General features: G+C 31.0%; 1 protein-coding gene across 1 annotated transcript in view; it reads left to right on the top strand.

The window, feature by feature from the left end:
- LOC145279702 (mitochondrial glycine transporter A-like) overlaps nt 1-19,907 on the top strand; it is a 58,055-nt gene extending 38,148 nt beyond the window's left edge. Inside the window, exons 6-10 of the mRNA XM_080130982.1 lie at nt 1,270-1,339; nt 4,742-4,840; nt 9,276-9,442; nt 16,363-16,455; nt 19,682-19,907. Of these exons, the coding sequence (XP_079987108.1) occupies nt 1,270-1,339; nt 4,742-4,840; nt 9,276-9,442; nt 16,363-16,455; nt 19,682-19,711 (459 nt within the window). The 3' untranslated portion in view covers nt 19,712-19,907. The remainder of the gene's footprint in view (nt 1-1,269; nt 1,340-4,741; nt 4,841-9,275; nt 9,443-16,362; nt 16,456-19,681) is intronic.
- Nucleotides 19,908-21,759: the final 1,852 nt, after the last annotated feature.

Here is a 21,759-nt window from a genome sequence, read left to right as displayed (position 1 = left end):
ATCTTTTTTAGCTCTTTACATTAAGTGACTTCCTGCTTTGTTTGGAGCGATTTCCATAAAATATTCTCCATCTCTCCTAAACACTACATAGAGGCATATACAAATATTCTCAATGTTCTGTTAGAGTATTTATTACTTTCCGTTTTGTACTGTTTTTTCCTTCATGCCTTCGTTTGTCAGCTTTTTGATACTCACTGTTTCATGCAGAAACATTGCAGGTTATTTAGGCTTTCAATAATTCTAAAAGTTGCATTTTCATAAAGCTATGCTTGTAAGAATGGTTGTTGTGATCTATATTTTTCAAAGTTTTCATATGTCATATTTTGGTACTGCTACAGCTGTTAAACTAGACAAAACCGATTTTTTGTTTGGCATCTTCTAGCTGTTTACATAAACAGCCAAAATATGCCAAAATGCTCAGCCAAGCAGAAGGCTCAATAAGCAGACAACAACTATGGGTCTTCAAAGGATATGCAGAGAAGGAGGGCTTACTAGTGACAATACACAACAGGAACGCCAAAATCTTTTTTCCTATGTGTATGCTAACATTTTTGAAAAAGACAAAAAAAAAATAATTGCTGCAACAACAAAAAAAACAAAACTTTTATAGCTTTTAAACCAAACACACCCTAGGCATTTTTTATTTTTACATAACCTAATCTTAAACTAACTGTAACCTAGTTGGTGTTTGTGCAGTTTAAAAGCTGCACCAGTAAAAGAACGTAAAGAGCAATAAAATATCCGTAAAAAAATTGTTTCATTGATTATATTCTTTACAATCTTAAGTTTATTAAAAAAAAACAATTTTTCAAAACAAAAAAAATATCTATGAAGTATACGTTTAGAAGCCAAATTACAACACAATATTATGAAAATAAACAAATACTTATTTGTTTTAAATTAATATTTCAGCGATCTACACTACCTTCAGAATCTTACACATTTTTTCTTTTTTTTTTCTCAACATGATGTTACATTGAAAAAAAAAAGCAGTTAGTAAAGAGTCTGCGTGTTGGTTTGTGTGCAGTTTTATTTTGAAATGCCGGAAGAGAATGCTTGGTGTACATGATATGAAAACCAGTTGTGTTTTCTGTGATAGAAGCGTTGACTGAATTTTAAAATAAAATATGTATGAAAAAAACTGTCAACTTTCCTGTGGAAAAAAAGAGTTATTTCATTGATTTTTCTTTGTCCAAAAGTAAATTGGCATAAATAAGTAAAACAATTTAAAAAAAACATTATAACATTTTTTCAACGTTTATTTTGCAGAGTGGCATGTACAACTACAAGAGCATATCTCGTAGTTTATTTGTGATTTATTCAACAGAAGGTAAAGCTGGTAAGTGAACAATTCATCTATTTGAGAAATATCAGCCAACATTTTTGTCACATCGTCATAAGTACAATACGTACGTATAATATATACGTGCTTCTCTACATAAAGTTAGGTACGTGTTTATATAAATATATTTCTATGTATAGGATTCACACCCAAACTAATATGAATTATGAATTATGGAATATATATTCTAAACAACACAGTAATGTGAGCATATTATTTTTTGTAAACTTTACCATTTAGGAGGTATGAATCTTCTCTCTCTCCCTACCCCCAAAAGACTGTTTAAAATAAATGAGGTATGAAAATTTAATTAGCATCAATAATATATAAACTCTTAAACTAATATGTTTGAAAAAAAAAAATTTTTTTATTACATTTTCACCCCAAACAAGGCAAATTGCCGCTTTGGTGTAGGGGGCTACTATCAGGGGCAGCAACTACTGGGGCACTATGTTGGGATTTGGGCAGCAAGATGTCAGTTCACTTGACACTTGAATTTCTGCATGTCAGTACGGTTAGGGAAGCAGGGACCTGGAATTGAATTCCAGAGTCTAGCGGTTCTGGGGAAGAAACTACTGGAGTAGAAATATCTTTTACATCTAAGGATCTCTACTGTGTGGGGGTGGGATTTAGCTGCCTGTTGGGTTTGTCAAGGGTGTCTACGTCGTGGGGGCACAAGTGTCTGCAGTTCGTCAAAGCATTCACCATTAAAATACTTGTAGAACAGGCAGAGGGATGCAACGTTTTGTCGATGGGACAGAGGCTAAGGCTTAGATGCCAGTTCAGGGCCTATCAGATTGGCGACTCTCTTTTGAACCTTGTCTAGGAGCGAGAGACTAGCAGCAGATGCACCAGCCCAAATGTGACAACAATACTCCATACATGGGCGAATGGTGGCCTTATAGAGGTACAGGATACTTTCAGGTGTCAGTAGTTTTCTAGCACGGTAGAGAGAGCCTACCTTTTTCGCAGCGGCCCTAGCATTATTAATTATGGAATATATATTTTAGGCAACATAGGCCAAATTATTATTATTATTAGTTTTTTATATTGTGTAAATATTACCATACAGAGGGAGATTGTAAAACTGCATTTTATCCCCCTACCTTCACAAAAAATAGCTATATTTTCTTCTTTTACAGCCTTACACACGTTTTGCAATTCATTACGAAAAATATTATGTTTAGTTTATTTGGCTGCTTTTTAGAGCTGATCAAATATTAATAAAAAAAAATCAAACACATTCTAAAACAAAATCAAAAGGAAGAAAGGTGTTTAAGAAAGACGTGAAGAACAACCGCTCAAAAACACAAAACTCCCTTTAAAGATTCAAATCAGAGAAACTCCCAAGTCTGACACTATGTTGGAATGTTATCAAGCTGCTGTCTTAAATTTGACTCACATAGCTAATTAATATGTATTATGTTGTTTTGGTAAAATATGTTTTCTTCAATTATATTTCACTCTTTGTGTATACCAATCCTTTTTAGAAACTCAATGTATGTTAAATATAGCAATAGAGGTTGAGTCTTCTATGAGCTTTTCTTCTTGTAGCATTATATTGTAATGCATTTTTTTCTATCTAAGCAATGAATTTCTCATTTTTCTGTAGAGTAGATGTATGAAAAGAGACAGTATTGACATAATGATAACTTGATAACTGTTTGTTTCTGCATAATGAAACGGATCTGTAAAAAATGTACCGAAATTTTAATATGCTGGAGAAACTGTTTTGCATGAAAAATAAATATTTGCATGTTGGAATATAACTATACTGTTATTCTTATATATATATATATATATATATATATATATATATATATATATATATATATATATATATATTTATAAAATATATATGGCGATTAAGCTACACTGAATATTCCGCGTTTCATCCACTCTAGGACACTTCAGGCTTATGCGCAAATTCTGTGGTTGTTTGTCGTTTTTATATGCTTATCTTCTATTGAGATTTTAGTTAGCCAATCAGCTTTCTAGTATCCACCGCGCCCTTCCTATCAGCCAATGAGCATGTATTTATCGGACAAAGGCCTATTTGACCTCTGGTTGAACTGTTCCTTTGTGTGTGCTCTATTTAGTTTCTTGATCTGTTTTAAAACTAGGTTAGTGTTTTTTTTTATGTTAATTTATATATAAATATATATGTGTGCATACATATATGCACATATATATATACATATATATATATATATATATATACATACATATATGTGTGATCTTTTATGTATATTCATGTTTATTTAATAAATTAATTTGTTTATTTTCTATTGTTTTTGTTAGTTTTAAATATATATACTAGCAAGATGATCTTATGTTGGCCGGGATTAAATGATGATCAACGAATGTTTCACGCTCCCATATTTTTATTGTCATCAAAATCGGTGAAAGCGACCATTTTTAATTAAATTGACTGATTGCCTGTTCTAGTTGGGGACCCATCGCGGTACACCGGGAGGAAGCTTTACATGCCTCTTGCAGTGACTTAGTTCAAAATACATTGCAGTTTATATTGCACTATAGAGAACCCACTGTTGATTTTATAAAATTATTTTTTATATGTAATGATTTGAATTAAAGTTTAAAATGCAAAAGCCAAGTATCATACTTCAATTGTGCTCTAAAAGAAACATTCATTTCAAACAGCCCTCTGTCATGCATGGCCTTACTGTTTGTGTGGTGATAACGACTTAAATTTAAGCTTAAAATGAAAAAGTCAAGTATGATGATAGAAGTGTGCTTTAAACAGAAACATTCATTTGAAACGTATCCCTGTCAGATAAAAGAACATACTGTTGATTTTATATGTCTGACCTTTTGGCTTGTGTGGTAATAAAACTTCTCAAATGCATATGTGATGTTAGGTTGTGTAAGGTGTTAACTTTGGTCAAAATTACCCGTTTCTTCTTTCAGAACCTTACTAAGAACACTGCTAGGCACATAAAATATCTTTGTGTGAAATTTTATTAAAATCGGCCCAGTCATTTTCAAGTTCATAGGGAATGAACTCACAAAGACACACATGCAGACAAAGTTCTTTTTATATAGTATTAGAGATATATATAATGTACATATTATTTCATATAAACATGGATAATATTATAAATATAATACATTGTGTATAAATTTTCAGTAGTTACATCAACAGTACTTAATATCAAAGTAAAGGAGGGATGAAATGCAGACAACTCTGTGTGGCTTAATTTCCATAAATATATTAATTGTTTGATCAATTGATGGGAGACTGCTTCATCATCACATGATCTATAACTTCACGAATAGGAAAAAAACCATACCTAACAGTTCAAAACATAAAATAATTACATTTTCAATTTTATTATTTTTATTTTTTCCTGTCTATCATTTCTTTTTCCGTTTCAGGTTTGTTTAGTGGCCTTGCACCAACAATTGCACGCGATGTTCCTTTTTCTGCGCTTTATTTTATGTTTTATTCAGAAATTAGATCCGTTTTACCGTATGGTAAGTTTCACTCTTTCTTGATGTTTCTGTATTAGTGTTAAACTATCGTCTCTGTAGAAAATCTGTTTGTTTTATAGGCATAAGAACAAGGAATTATGGGAAATATTTTTAGCAATATTTTCCTTTCTGTTGGTGAAATTTCATCAAAATTTGAACTATAAATTGCATAAACATCTAATATTTGATTTTCAATTCATAAACATAAAATCCAAGGAATTACAAGAAATATTTTTAGCAGAATTTATAATGTTTTAGAATTCACTTGCAAAACTAAACAATGGGTAAAAAGAAAAGAAATAAAAAAATGAAGAGATATACATATATTTACAATTTGTGCTGGATTTTTTGCAGGCGTTCTTTGTTTCTGGTATCTCTTAATACCATATTATGTAATGAGGTCTGTTACTTATTAATGTTTGTTTGTTACTTATTACGTTACTTGTTGACGTATTTACTCTTTTATTTATTAATTTAATTGTTTGTTTTTAACAGCCTTATTTCACTCTCTTTTATGGTCCGTGATTGTCTAGTGTATAAGTCTGTTTTAACAGTGCGCTTATTTGTCACTGAGTATTGGTGCGCATGTGTCAGAACATAGAATAATAACTGTCTTTTGCTGGTGCCTTAATCACTAACATCTTGGTGAAGCTGGAACCTGTTTAACAAAGACGCTTCAAGACAGGAACCCAAGATGCTGTATGTTTTTATATATATCTTTATTCACTCCTTAGGCATTTTGTCACAGCAGAAATTGGAGTGAATGACAATCTTTGGCTTGCGATTCCATTTGGAAACCGTCGTCCTCTTGTGGAGAGCCTGTTTAATACATCTTGTCTCTTTGGCATCGTAGAAGAACTCACTGAAATTAACTCAGCTTCTTCAAACCGGAACCCTGACACGTCAAATCCAGTCCCCCAGTTTGTATACCTTCTAGTGCAATTTGATCAGTCACAGAGTTTGATTCATGTCACAGCATGACCCTTTGACCTTTTCTGCACCTGCGTCCCGCTCACTAATCGTTTCCCAGGATTCAATCTATTGTTTACTTTGCAAGATAGACAATTAGATAGATAGATGGATAGATAAACCGATAACTGAATAAATGCTTTCTACCTGGCATTACCTGGCGATTACATAACATCAATGCATAATGGTAGTCTTAATTTCCAATATGCAAAGAAGCAAATTTTAACTGTGTTCACTGGATATATTTTCCCTTTTATCAATGAAATTTCTGCATATGTGTTATAACATTTTCAATAACAAATAAAAGTTTTTATACATATATGTGGGGTGTTTATACAGTGTCTCTTTTTATTTATTAGATTTTTTCATAAAGAAAGAGGACACAAGGAGATGTTCACTGAGTTTTCTTCAAGGTTTCATTTGGAGAGAACAGACTCAGAGAGTTATCTTAGCTAATTGTTTACTTTTTGCTTTTTAGCAAAAAGTAAACAATTAGCTAAGATAACTTAGTAGAATGAGTGATGCAGGTGTACAGACATCAAGATAACATTCTGCTGAGATTATTGAGTTGTCTACATTATTGGCAGTGCCTCATTCACTTGGCTTCCATGAAGAAACCGATTTGAAAAACCTTAGTTTTCTCCCAGCTTGAAAAACATGATGTCATTCATTATCGTTCAACTCCTGTTTTGTTTACCATTTGACCTGTTGACCACCACCTGAACTTTACATCGCCTATCTTTAATTCAACCTTAAAAATGCTTCTGTTTTACAGATCTGGGTTATCATGCACTCACTGTGACCTTTGTCAAAATTCATACTAGCTAACTTGATTGTCACAAACATAGAATCCCGAACATATAACATCCACTCACAAATAGTTTGATATTACATTTTTTCTTTTTAATTGTATAATTTCAATAAAATTGAAGGTTATATCTAAAGAAATTGACTTTTTCTAGATTTATATTTATTTCTGTTAAAACTTTAATTTAAAATAAAATTGTATTATTTCTTTTCATCTAAATTTCTGCCAGATATGTGAGAATTTTTTTTTTACTCCTTTTCACCCCAAACAAGGCATATTAAAAGGGGCTGCTACTTGAGATTGTATCTAACAGAGGACTGTAAGGAGTTCAGCAGCAAGATGTCTGTTAAGAGTTAGGAGGAAGAAAGAAATGGGAGAAAGAAAGAAATAGTTAATGGCTTTCCTTGTATTAATCAGTGTACAAGGCCAAGCACTGGCAGTCCCTCTCATTCTACCTTTGTTCCTGGCTAATAAACAAAGGAGTATGAAAGTCAAGTGATAGGCAGAGCCTACCTACTTTTTAAGAAATGTAGGTTTGCAAAAGAAATAACTTGTTAAAGTTGCAATCAGGACTAAGGAGCCCTCCCTCCTCCAGTAGTTTGCTGCCATGACGCGTGAAGGTCGGTAGCACAGTTTTTACTTCTCCTAGATAGATGACTTTACAAGGCCTGTGAGTTCATCATATCAAGATGCCTGAGTTCTAAACCAGGTATTTCTGCACTCCTGTCTAGGATTATTATAAGACCATAATTCCTATAAATAACAAATGTTAATTATGGATGAAAGTTTTTGAATCGTTCACTAAATTTTCAAAAAGAAAAAAGGTTTTTATAAAAATTGCTTATTTAAAACCAAACATATTTTCAGAACTTGAATTTTATTAGCTGCTGAAAAGAATGAGTTTAGCATGACACTGTATAAGGTATCATTCAAAACCCCACACTTTATTAAATGTAAACAAAACAATATAACATATTACCATTCGCCCATGCACGGAGTATTGTTAACACATCTGGGTTTGTGTATCTACTGCTAGTCTTTCACATTTAGATAGGGTTCAACCTAATAGATCATGCCCTATCAACTAAGCTCCAACCCCTGTCTCGTCATCATAATGTTGCATCTCTGTGCCTGTTTTACAAGTATTTTAACGGAATGTGCTCTGATGAACTCATAGCACTTATGTCCCCTTGACTCTCCGACTAACCTGATGAGCAGTAAATACCAAGCCCTTCACTGTTGAAATTTCTAGGTGATGGAAAGCTTTCTACTCTAATAGTTTCTTTCTTCAAACTGCTAGACTTTGGAATCCCTCCTGGTCTCCTGCTTTCCTGACTGTACTGACATGCAGAAATTTAAATGTAATGCTAACAGACATCTTGCTACTCAACTTCCTACATAGTGCCTCTGTGGATATTCTCCCAAATGGTAGCCTCTTATGTTGAAATGGCAATATCTCTTGTTTTCGGTGAATAAGAGTAATAAAAAAAAATGCAAGTTAAATTAATTTCAGAAGAATATTTTTCTCCATTAAAAAATCTCAAGTTATATTTAGTTTTGGCAAAAATATATTCGAATGTATTCAGTGTCTTCTCATTAGTTCAAAACCGGTTCCTCTCATTAGTTAGTGTAGCTGGCTGTTGAAAACACACTTGGTCAACTATCTATAGTAATAAGATTTAACTTATCTTAACGACTGTATTTATCTCTCTATATAAAACTCACTGTGTCTGTGTATATGTGTGTAATGTTTGTGTGTTTAAAGTTCTACTCAATCTATAAAATTTATATTGAGAAAGGTAGATATTTACCTCTCTCCCACCATGGGAAGATGTGATACAAGGTCAGAAGGTGGGCAAAATAAAGCTAGTGCCTCTAAAGAAAAGGCATCTCAGACAACAAGTAATAAACTTGCTCTACCTGAAAGCTGTGAAGGTGGACCTCTTAGAGCTACCTAGAATGAATGCCTCAATCCAACAGCTAAAAAGTCCCTGAAATCACTCAGTCCCTGCTAGACTGATTGTCGAAGTTGAAACCCTGACTGGTATGTACTCCCAATTGTAGCAGAATGCCAGATGAATGGGGTGAACAAGGAAAACAGAACACGGGAATAGAATAGCAAAATATATTAACAAGAACATACAAAAGTGTGAGTTGTTTGTCTAGCCGATGAACATTTTCGGTTGGTTCACCAGAAATCGACCCCTCCATTAATGCCTTGTCTTCGGGTATTTATTATGTATGGATCAGTTCATTTGTAGATAATGCAGGTAATTCCACCATAACAAAAAGGTATGTTTTTATACAATTATCTCCCTTGAAAAAATTCAAAAGTAAACATACAGAGAAGGCGTCGCTTATATTATAAGAAAATTTAACTTATCGCTTTAACCATTGTATAAATCTTAAGATCTGTGTATGTGTGTGTGTGTGTGTGTGTGTGTGTGCGTGTGTGTGCATGTGATGTTTGTGATCTCCCTAATAAAAGAAGGATTAAAGTTCTTAAATAATCTTGAAAAAAATATAGTTTATATGCCATAAAACAGACAAACCAAAGAAAAACCCAAGTTTTTTTTATGATAACTTGTTTTTTGTCAATTTGACATTTGTTGTTCATTTATGATCAATTTCTTATAATTAATTTTTTTGTTTTCACATCAGATAAATTTGATGATCGCTACGTACCATTGATTCACTTTAACAGCGGCATTGTTGCTGGCCTGCTTGCCTCGTTCCTCACACAACCAGCTGATGTCATGAAAACTCACATGCAGTTAAACCCACAAAAACACACCCATGTAAAAGATGTCATTGGTTTTATCTACCGAGTAAGTAATTATAACACGTGACACACTTCAATATGAAATACTGTATTTCAATATGAGTAACATTTTCTAAACAAGTGTATATGTACAAATATGCATATATGTAATATTAAGAAAATATATATATTGCAAGTAATCTACATAGAAAAGTTTGTTTCATTTCTAGTGGGTGGGTAATGACCAGGCAAAACATTTATGTGTAGCTTACTTTCCATAAGCATATTTTTATACTATGTAGCTCTGCTCGTGTGTTGAGCACTGTTCAAATAAATATTGAAAAAAAAAAAAAAATTTTATAAGACTTTTTTTTTTCAATTTTCTTATTTCGTACTTGCTGAGATGTGGCATCTCGTAGGATGCCAGGCATTTACCCATTATCTCATACACTCCAACCGAGAGATCTTTTTAAGATTCTAACCAGCCCTTTCAGTCCAATTGTTTATATCTTTCTTGCACTTGGTACACTGAGTATAGTTGCTAGGTTGTTTTTGAAATTCTTTTTCATGCTCCTATGATTACTAGAATGATGAAGATCTTAAGATTCCGATTTATGTTCATGTTGTACATAAGACCTTGCCTTTTCATTTTCTTTTCCCACTCCGTTTAACCCATCATCATTGGGGATACTAACTTCTACCAAGGTTGCTTCTTTCTTCTTCTTGTCCCATATCACTATGTCAGGTTTTATAGCTGCATTTTCTAGTTATGTAGATGTAGGAATTGCATAGTCATAGTGGATGATATATGACTTATTTCCAACTACTCTCTCTTGTATATGTTCTCAGGACTTGCTACTTTATTTGATATTCAACTTTTTACAGATGGTCCAGTGTAGATATTTACATACTCCATTGTGTCGCATTGTATAGCAGGTATATATACAATCATGATGTTTAGATTCTGGGAGTTCATCAGATATTGCTCAGTACTTAAAACAGTGGAACAATATTGATGGTCAATCTCCTATAACTATACCTCTTACTCCTCTGGGCAGATACAGATACAGCCTAGGCAGACACTAGTTTCTGTATGTTACTCTGTACGGTGTCAACTTTTTTCTCATTTTAGTGTCTAGTCTGTTTATGTACTTCTGTGGTAAGTCAACAATACCAAAGCTGTATCTTATCACAAGCATGGCTTGTTTTGTTTATAAGCTGTGTTTTACAAATTTTCTTAACATGTGTACATATTCTCTGCCAATTTTTTGTTTATAAGCTGTGTTTTACAAATTCTCTGCCAATGTTTTACAAATTCTCTGCCAATGTTTTACAAATTCTCTGCCAATGTTTTGTTTATAAGCTGTGTTTTACAAATTTTCTTAACATGTGTACATATTCTCTGCCAATTTTTTGTTTATAAGCTGTGTTTTACAAATTCTCTGCCAATGTTTTACAAATTCTCTGCCAATGTTTTACAAATTCTCTGCCAATGTTTTGTTTATAAGCTGTGTTTTACAAATTTTCTTAACATGTGTACATATTCTCTGCCAATTTTTTCTCTCATCTTGGTATGCTGAATTGAATCGTTCCATTCTATGCCAAGATATTTGTATTGTTACTGATCTTCTAGATCTTTGATGTCAGTATCAAAGTATGGATTTTGTTCCCAGCTCTCATGGAACATTTTGTACATTTATTCAAATGAAACTTCATTCCAATATCTTCAGATAAGGTGTATACAACCTGCAATTTCAAACTTTTGTGAAAGTAATGATTAGGGCTGTGACAAGAGAATATTCTTATCCTTGTTTTGACTCTCGAGTATATATCCAACACAATTAGAAACAGTTAATCAACCAAGAACCACATCACTCTATATAAAAACATATAAGATATCAACGGCTACACACTCGAGAGTCAAAACAATGAAAAGAATATGCAGTTGTCCTAGCTCTAGTAATGATCCATGCACTTCACAAGAATGAAGTTTTAATTGTTCCTTTCATGAAAATGATAATCCTCACCAATGTTTTACAAATTCTCTGCCAATGTTTTGTTTATAAGCTGTGTTTTACAAATTTTCTTAACATGTGTACATATTCTCTGCCAATTTTTTGTTTATAAGCTGTGTTTTACAAATTCTCTGCCAATGTTTTACAAATTCTCTGCCAATGTTTTACAAATTCTCTGCCAATGTTTTACAAATTCTCTGCCAATGTTTTGTTTATAAGCTGTGTTTTACAAATTTTCTTAACATGTGTACATATTCTCTGCCAATTTTTTGTTTATAAGCTGTGTTTTACAAATTCTCTGCCAATGTTTTACAAATTCTCTGCCAATGTTTTACAAATTCTCTGCCAATGTTTTACAAATTCTCTGCCAATGTTTTGTTTATAAGCTGTGTTTTACAAATTTTCTTAACATGTGTACATATGTGACAAGAGAATATTCTTATCCTTGTTTTGACTCTCGAGTATATATCCAACACAATTAGAAACAGTTAATCAACCAAGAACCACATCACTCTATATAAAAACATATAAGATATCAACGGCTACACACTCGAGAGTCAAAACAATGAAAAGAATATGCAGTTGTCCTAGCTCTAGTAATGATCCATGCACTTCACAAGAATGAAGTTTTAATTGTTCCTTTCATGAAAATGATAATCCTCACCAAAAAAAAAAAATCCCTATTTTTCGTTTTCAATTTTATTATTATTTTGTTTTAGCTGGGGATGGAGAATCCTACCAGATGAATGACATTCACCCCCTTTGCATATATATGAGTAATAAAGTAGTGATATATATATATATATATATATATATATATATATATATATATATATATATATATATATATATATATCAGTAAAATTTGAGCCTGATTTCTGATTCCAAAATGATTCTTTTATTTTTTTTTAGAAAAAATAAAACAAACACAAATTTATTTATTTATTAGAAGTTGTTCATTTACAACATTTGATGGCCATGGAATGGGTTATAAATCCAACTCCCAGATTTAATATTGATTCTCAGAATCTTATTTATTCCATTTAATAAATATTTTTTTGTAAACCTTTTTGCACATATATTTGCTAAACATTTCAGAGAGTTCATATTCAATATTAAAAGATTTAATATCCTCTGGACAAAGTTTTTCAATTTCGTTGGCGCTGTCTGGACACTGTCCTTGTCTGTCATTGGTTTCTTCTGAAATAATGTATGGTACTTCTTCGCTTTGGACAATAGTGAAAAATATAGATAAAAATGTCCTGATGAGTTTATCAAAATCTTTGATAAAATACATAAAGGGAAAACACCTTTAGAAGTTTTCCAAATTAAAAAATAAATTATACTTACATTTAAACTTAGACTCCCCCCCCCCAAGAAGAATGAGATTCGAACATTTGTTACCATAACTAACCGAACATAAAATAGGTGAGAAACAACTATACAACAAATAAGTGTTACCAAAGGCAAGACTCTACCTACCTGGATAAGTTTATTTGTGTTTAAACTTATTTTAAAGCATGTTTTTAGCTCCAAACAAACTTAGTGCTCACTCTGTTCAATTAGAATTAAAAAAAAAAAATGGCTGTCTATAAGCTCTTCACAAGGACCCTTGATAACTGCTCAAAATCAAAAATTAAAGTTTGCTGGTTGAAACACATTAAATAAAACAATCGATTGAAAATGTTATGTTTTACGAGTATTTTGTTTCGATTTTTGAGCGATTGAACAAGATTAAAAAAGTTAGAATGGGCTGGAAATTATTTTCATTTTATGTTAAATTTATGTGTAAAACTGCTTTCCTACTCGAAATTCTAAAATAACTTTTTTTTTTCTTTTTGCCATGTAATCATCTAAATAATCTCATTTTTGAGGAATAATTTAGCTACAGGTGTTAATCTATTTGCCATTATTATTATTAATAGTATTACTTATTATAATTATTATTAGTAGTAGCATCTTGTTTTTCTTTTTACAGTAACGCAAATCAATCTAATAACCAACCAAATCCTTATAATTGTAAGGAAAAAACATGAACATAGAGGCACGATAGAGATTAGTTAACAGAGACCCATCAACAAATTCCTTCCAAAGTTAAGAATGGTTTTCTAAATAGTAACATTATTATGTTGAAACTCATTCTTGACATGAGACAAACTTAATTAACTCTTCTGTTTCTAAACTGTTTTTTTTTATTTTGCTTACCAATCGTCGATTCTTTTTAATCATTTCTGAAAATTTCAAATGGCATTAACGACGACTGAATACAAATGAGATTTGTTTAAAAGAAAAAACAAATCTTGTCTCACAATTTTCAATCAATTACAAGTAAAACATTAGAGAAAAATATTTAGAAAGATTTACTCTTTTAATATACAACCCCCTCCTCCCAAGTGTGTTTTTTTACGTTTTGCAAAATATATGCAGACATTGCATGAGGGAGGGTGCAGTTATTTGAACATTTTTAAAACACATTGAATCTTTAATTAAATGTTAAGAAATTTTAAAAGAATTAGAATTGGTACTTGAATTAGGAATTTAGAACAGAATTCATAATTGTATTGGAGTTGAGAAAAAAATATTATATAAATAATTTAGTGAATGCTTTGAATTTGTTTAAAAAAAAACATATTCATACAATTTGTTTTTGCCCTTTTTCAAAACACTTTTTTTCATGATAATAAATTAAAAAAGAAAAAACAACAAAAAACAGAAGTAAAACTTTTAAATGGTTTTATGACAATGAATAAAAACAAAAATCGAAGACTAAGGAGTAAAGGAAAATATGGAAAAGAAAATATATGGGTTAAAACCCTTTTCTCTTTATATGTTTTATTGTTTGCATGTATTCTCTTAACCAAAAGACTAATGAAGAACATTATGAAAGAAGATGACATTTTTCCAGTTTCTTTTAAATATTTGCTTTGCTCATTTACCTACATAAGGATGCAACTAGAAAATTTTCTCATTAGTTTTGGAAAATGGATAAATACACAAAATAAAGAGAACAATTTTGATTTCAATGGTTCTGTATTTTGGGGGAATGTAATTATATTGATTTTGCAAAGCATCCTAGATTTATCTTCCCCTGTCAATATTTTTGAATTGTTATCATTTTTATACGTTTTCATTTGCTTTGGAAAAGTATATTTTTCTGAATCCTAAAATGTTTATTATATTCAATAGTTCGTTTTGAAATTCTATTCTGCTAATTCATTCATTTTTGGTGGACATTTCATGGTGTTTGCTTGTATTTTTGTTGCTATTTTGCAAAACCGGAAGTAAGTTTTTCAAGCATTTTTTGATGCTTTATTGAAAGAAAAGACAACTTCTTTTTTTATCTTTTGTAATAAAATATAACACAAATATATAATCTAATTACATAAATTTTAATAATAAAAATAAAATTTAATTTTATATTTCATGGATCTGCATTATTGGTTTAAATCAAATAGAACAATCGTAAGATAAAGTTTTATTCTAACATTTAAAACAACTTTATTGAATCATCTTTGTTAACGCGTTAATAAAAGAGGAAAGTACATGAGTATAAATGATGACAAAAGCTTAAGAAGTTCATGTGGTGTTAAATGAATTCCCCATCAGTAGGAAAAAGAAACATGTTTAGTTTTGAAGAAAAGATGAATGTCTTGTTTATAAGGAAAGAAAAAGTGTTCATATATGAAGAAAGCATTCCATACACCAATGTTGAAGTCAGGACCATGTATGTGTGTGTATGGCTATAGTAGCCATATTGAGTTCAAACTCCAGAGCCAGGTGGCCCGGAAGGGCAGGTTGTACCCCAAGAAAAGATTAGGATTGGAAGAAGTACTGTGGGAAGAGTCAGTGTGCTTTGGTCTTCAAACTGGGAAAGAGAAAGTAAGCCATATGTTAACCCTTTTTATCAATTTCTATTACATGCTCATTACTCTTGACAGATAACCTATGACTGGGCAAGCCAGAAGGAAAGTTGAATTCTTGTATCAATCAGTGCTGAGCTTATAAATGAAATAGGGATTAAAAATTGTAAACCGTGAGCTGTTGCTTCTGCTGTGATCCTCTGTAATCATTGCTGTTGCTACAGACTTGACATATCAACTCTAGTTTGTTGGCGAAACTGAACATACAGAAGATTGATAAACTGATGCTACGTTGGTTTCATAATGTTGAGAGGAGCGATTTTTGGATAAGAAAATATGATACCTTGAGGTGGAAGACTGAAAGAACATGGAATAACCCTCAAAAACTTAGATGCAAATCATCAACAAGGATCTTAGATAATATAATTTGAAAAGAATTAAACCAAAGAAAATAAATCCAAGCTACGAGATTGAAATTGCATACTACCAGAAAATATTAAACTCTTAACCAAGGGAAATAAGATGATTTTTTATTATTTGAATTATTTGGAATATTATTTTCTTCTTGAGCGTTATATTCACAATGTTTTGGCTATTGTTGTGTTCTGGAATCTGCACGGAATTCAAATGAAACCCTTTATTTAATCCATGACAGTAGCATGCTCTTGTTCCGTCAGCCATGACCAGTTAGAAGTATTACATAATCTGAAATTTTATACTTAGTATCGCCTGCAGTGAGGATTGAACCTTCAACCTCCAGAAGAGTGTTGCTTATAACTGAATTTTGCTTTATCCATTATGCTACAGGCTTTTGTAATAACCATAGACTGAATAATCCAAATAGTACAAATGATCAATTTTTATTTTAAAAAATTTGGAAATAAGATGATAAAAAATGATGATGATGATGATGATGATGATGATGATGATGATGTAATAGTAGTAGGAGCATTTTATTCAGACTACAAAATTAAGAAACTAATGAAAACACGTCAAATAGGTTAACATAAAAATAAAGATATATAAAAATTTTTGAAACTCAAAGACATAGACTTTTTATTTTCATTACTTACTGATTATTTTTTTTTTAACTTATTCATTTCTTCCTCAAGCGAGATGGATTACTTGGTTTCCAAAGAGGGTTTTTGCCTCGAGCTCTTCGTCGATGTTTGATGTCTGCTATGGCTTGGACAGTTTACGAGCAGGTGAGAATTTCTTTTTCTATTTACAGATGATTTTACAGTCTTTTTCTTCTTTTTGGAGATTCCTTGCGTGCTAGGTTTGTTTGTTTTTTGTTTCAAATATTTTCCTTTTTGTTTTCATTACTAATGAGTCCCCACTTAACAAAATTAACATTAAAATGACTTCTCTTCAGAACAAAGCATTAATAAATGTTCTAATTGAATAAAGATAAATTATTCAATTGTTACACTATATATATATATATATATATATATTATATAAAATAAAAATCTTTTTATTGAAAATTTATTCAAATTTTCAAAAAACCTTATAAATCTAAGGAAGAAATACAAAATTTTAATTATCCAACAAAGAATACAAATAAACAAGAAAAACCTTATTCCATGGAGTTTCGAAGAATACAATTCTTCTCATCAGAGGGAAGAAGTTTGTAAAATATACAATAAATTTTGCAGGATAATGCATTAAAGGAAACAAACAATATGAAATTAATCATAATTGCATCAAAAAGTTATTTAACAGTTGGTGACAGTTTATAGGGATTCGATGAGATTAAGGAAGCAAGAAACGGGAAAAAGGGAGAAAAAGAAACAAGTCATCACAATATATATATATATATATATATATATATATTTATATATATATATACTTCACAATATATCTACTGGTATGCAAATCCAATGATTATTGGTCTTACAAAATATTATTAGATGTAATATTTTATTTTGATAACTTGTTTCTTCTGTGGAAAGCAACCATTTAATAGGTTGCCTGACGAGGACTTCTGGTTTTAAGCGATCATTTATCTGAAACATTTTTTTAATTTTTTTTTTATTTTTCTTCCTTTGAAGATTGTAATGCTGGGTATGGGGCAGCCAAACCAGCTGCCAACATTGCCCCGCTTTTTTATTGAAACCAACCGAGAGCTCTTTTTAGTATCCTCGCTGTTCCCTTAAGTGCAATTGTCTGAATCTCTTTTGCACTTGGTTCACCAGGAATATTAGTTAGGTAGGACTTCAGGTTCTTCTTCATAAGTCCTGTGGCACCTATGATTTATCTGAAACATTAGCATGTCCAGTGTTGTGACTATGTAAATTTGTTTATATTAATAAAAATATATCTTGCTCTTTTATTGAGCACTCTTAATAATCTCATTATATTTATTAGTTATCACTAGGGCTATGACAGGAGAATATTCTTATCATTGCTTTGACTCTCGGGTGTATATCCGACACAGTTAGACACAATTAATCAATTAAGAACCACATCACTCTATCTAAAAACATGTAAGATATTAACTGATATATACACGAGAGTCAAAATAATGACAAGAATATTCTCTTGTCATAGCCCTAGTTATCACTCTTGAATACATTTAACCTCATATATATATATATATATATATATATATATATATAAAAACCATAAATAATATATTTAAATAAATATTAACAATTATTTTTATCCCTGCAGACACTAGTGTTTGATGCTTACACCATGTAGGAGTAACAATTACTGTTAGTCTGGTGATTCGAATCTTGTTACAAGTTACCCTTGGCTTTGTAGGTTAGTATTCTCCATCCAGGCTACCAGAAATTAACACAGGAATTGAGAGAAGTTAAATACTTTTAAATGCCAAATCAGCAGGCAGAAACAGTAAACAGAGGATATTCGACAATAGGAAATCGGATTGTTGGATTTTGCGCTCAGGACTCAACTTTATTTTATTAAAAAGACTTTTTATAACAATAATATTCTTTTAAATAAATAATAACAATTATTTTTACACACACACACACACACACACGCACACACACACACACACACACACACACACACACACACACACACACACACACACACACACACACACACACACCGTTTAAGAACCCAGTTCTTATTGTTGAGCACTCTAAGTTGAAATTAAAGTCGGTTACTTAAGCTTGCATATGCGGATCATGATATTAAAATCATAAGATATGATATTAAAATCATAAGATCACTCTAGCCATCAAATGACATTAATATAAATGTTAATTTCAACTGTATTTTTTGCGGTTAACATTGACTGGGTGGTTTGTTCCTTGCTAATCGAGTCAGAGATGGCTTTGTGGCTGAGTTCAAATTTCCTGACCAGCTGTAATTGTAACTCCCTGCACTGATGATTTCTATAAAGATGAAACATTAGTGTCTGTCGGTATTAAAAATAATATAGTAATAATTATATTGTAAAGATGCGTCCTGAATGAGAGTCCCATATTAGGACATATCCTGGATGAGCATCCTGTATTATGACTAGGGCTATGACAAGAGAATATTCTTTTTATTATTTTGACTCTCGACTATGTATCATTTAATATCATATGTTTTTGGATAGAGTGATGTGCTTCTCAATTGATTAACTGTGTCTAACTGTGTCGGATATATACTCGAGAGCCAAAACAATGATAAGAATATTCTCTTGTCATAGCCCTATTTATGACACAAGCCAGGTGAACTTAGTTTCGAGGAAGTCTTCTGTGCAGAATCTTATGACTCTACGAAATTAACAGTATATCCCTACATTTTTGTAAAGTAATGATATAAAAAAATAAGATGTCAGCCATGAGGTTTTACGGCCTACATGACATGTTATTTTACATTCAAATCAGCATCGTCATTGAATAACCAAGTGAAGCACACAATCGGCAAAAATGACAGAACATAACAATTATGGGTTTATATATATATATATATAAAAATGCTTTTATTACACAAAAGCGTTCAATCTCCCTAATAGAATCAATGTACAGTAACAGACCAAATGACAAGTATTGTAATGTGATGCTGATATTTAGGTCAGTATAATACAATATTTCCATTTTTACAATATTCAGAGTTGGATAAAGTATTTTCTGAAAGAAATTAAATTCATTGTTTTAAGGAACGTGGTGACACTGGCTATTTAGAATAAAATATTGATTTAAAAAAAATCACAAAATGAAAAAAATCAAGAATCTGATTATACTTCTCCGACTTTTCAATATCTCTATGTATCATGATAAGAACAGTAATCTAAATAATCCAATTATTGATCTTCATTTAAAAAATGCAGAAACATAACACACAAAGTTATCACATTTTATTAAATGTACAGATGAGATGCATATTGTTACATGATCACCAACTTAAAAAAATCTTCAACACAAATGAAAATAAATCAAACCAATTTTCTTCTTTTTTCTTCAGATGATGAAAGGCTTTGGACTTACTATATAAAAAATGTCTTCCGCTCTGGCCAAATGCGTGCACAATCTGCCTGTGATTATGGTGCTGACCATTGTGAATGTCTGTGATTATATCCCTAGATAATTCTTGCAGCATTTCTACCTCATCAGTGTTTGTGAATATTGACTGCAGCAAAGATGGTCGTACGTTTATGTTATTGCAATAAAAATTGAATGTCTTTATATAATCTCTAGTTTCGGACTCAGTTTTTTAAAAAAATGTTTTCATGAGACTTTCTTTTTTTTGTGGCAGTTGATTTAAAAAAAAATTATTTTAGGGTTGCAGTTGATTTAAAAAAAAAAATTATTTTAGGGTTACAATTGATTTTAAAAAAAATTTATTTTAGGGTTACAGTTGATTTAAAAAAAAAATTATTTTAGGGTTACAGTTGATTTAAAAAAAAATTATTTTAGGGTTACAGTTGATTTAAAAAAAAATTATTTTAGGATTACAGTTGATTTAAAAAAAAAAATTATTTTAGGGTTACAGTTGATTTAAAAAAAAATTATTTTAGGGTTACAGTTGATTTAAAAAAAAATTTATTTTAGGGTTACAGTTGATTTAAAAAAAAAATTATTTTAGGGTTACAGTTGATTTAAAAAAAATTATTTTAGGCTTACAGTTGATTTAAAAAAAAATTATATTTTAAGATTACAGTTGATTTGAATTTTTTTATTTTATTTTAGGGTTACAGTTGATTTAAAATTTTTATTTTTTTATTTTAGGGTTACAGTTGATGTTTTTTTATGTCATTCCTTTCATGAATTATTGAATTATTTGCATGCTAGCAGATGGGCTTGGCATTGCCCAGATGTGAAATATGTTTGTGGAAATAGTGTAGAGAAGTGTAGCAATAAGGGCCCATGTTTGACATGTGCCCGCTGTAGGGAAGCAATAGCATGCACACCTGGAACCCTTCAGATATAAAAATAAAAAAATAATATGAGTATGTAAATTTAGGTGTTGGAGTCCGAGGCAACGGTGTAGAGACAGATTTTTTGCATGGCAGAAATGTTTTGGTTTTTGGATTCTGCTTCATTCGCATGTGATTTTAGAAGTTTTCGGATTCTGCTTCATTCGCATGAGATTATAGAAGAAAAAGAACTGCTGCTTCATCGTGATAAACAGAAAGACCACAAAATAATCAAGTGTGTGTTTTCAAAATAATTTATGTGACTGATAGGAATTAATTGGCTAAATACATCTTTCAGTCACGTAAATCTATCTATATATCTATAAAAGTATATGTGTGTGTGAGAACACTTCTCAACCTATATACTTAAGGAATGTTTGATCTACAGACTTGAAATTTGGTATATAGGATATTCAGATATGTAGAAAACCTTTTAATCGGTTTTCATCTGAAAAAAAAGGGCTGCTAAGGGGTCAAAATTGAAAAATTGGTACTGGGCGTCAACAGATTTTTATGTTCATGAATGTGCATGCATAAATAATTCATAGTACAGATTACTTATGTTAAGAATAAGTACGTTTTAAAACACTATTTAAAGATTATGTCACGCTGGCCTAATTGTTATCGTACTTGACTCACTGTCTTTAGATTTTAGTTTTGATCTCAGCTCGAGTATTTTTTCTGTTTTTTACTTACAAAAAATGGATGGTTTGGAAAAAAATATAATATTCACATTCACATGTGTCAATTTCTGTAATAATTAAAATATGATATGCATGCATGTTTTATCACTGGGCAATGCCAGGCAACCTGTTAGTTATAAATAATATTATGAGATTAAAAGATTTTGTTTAAAAATGTGTTACTTTAATTTTTAAGACCCTAGTGTTACTCAGGATTTAATGAGAAACATTGTGTCCTTTTCCACCATGCTCATAACATTGTATTATTTCCATTTTTTTTACTGTCTCCTGTTTTGTCTCTTAATATAGTTGGAAGATGCTGGAATTTCGGAAAACTCTCCAGATTAGTGTCTTATACATATAGGTTAAATATTAGTCAAATTGGATATCATTGCACAAATTCCTTAGAGTAACAACGTTATTGAACATTATAATTGGGAAAA

This window comes from Euprymna scolopes, chromosome 7 (assembly GCF_053919585.1).
Source record: "Euprymna scolopes isolate OS-2025 chromosome 7, ASM5391958v1, whole genome shotgun sequence".
Classification (NCBI taxonomy): domain Eukaryota; kingdom Metazoa; phylum Mollusca; class Cephalopoda; order Sepiida; family Sepiolidae; genus Euprymna; species Euprymna scolopes.
Note: the sequence above shows the minus strand (reverse complement) of the source record. Positions and strands in the feature narration are given on the sequence as shown.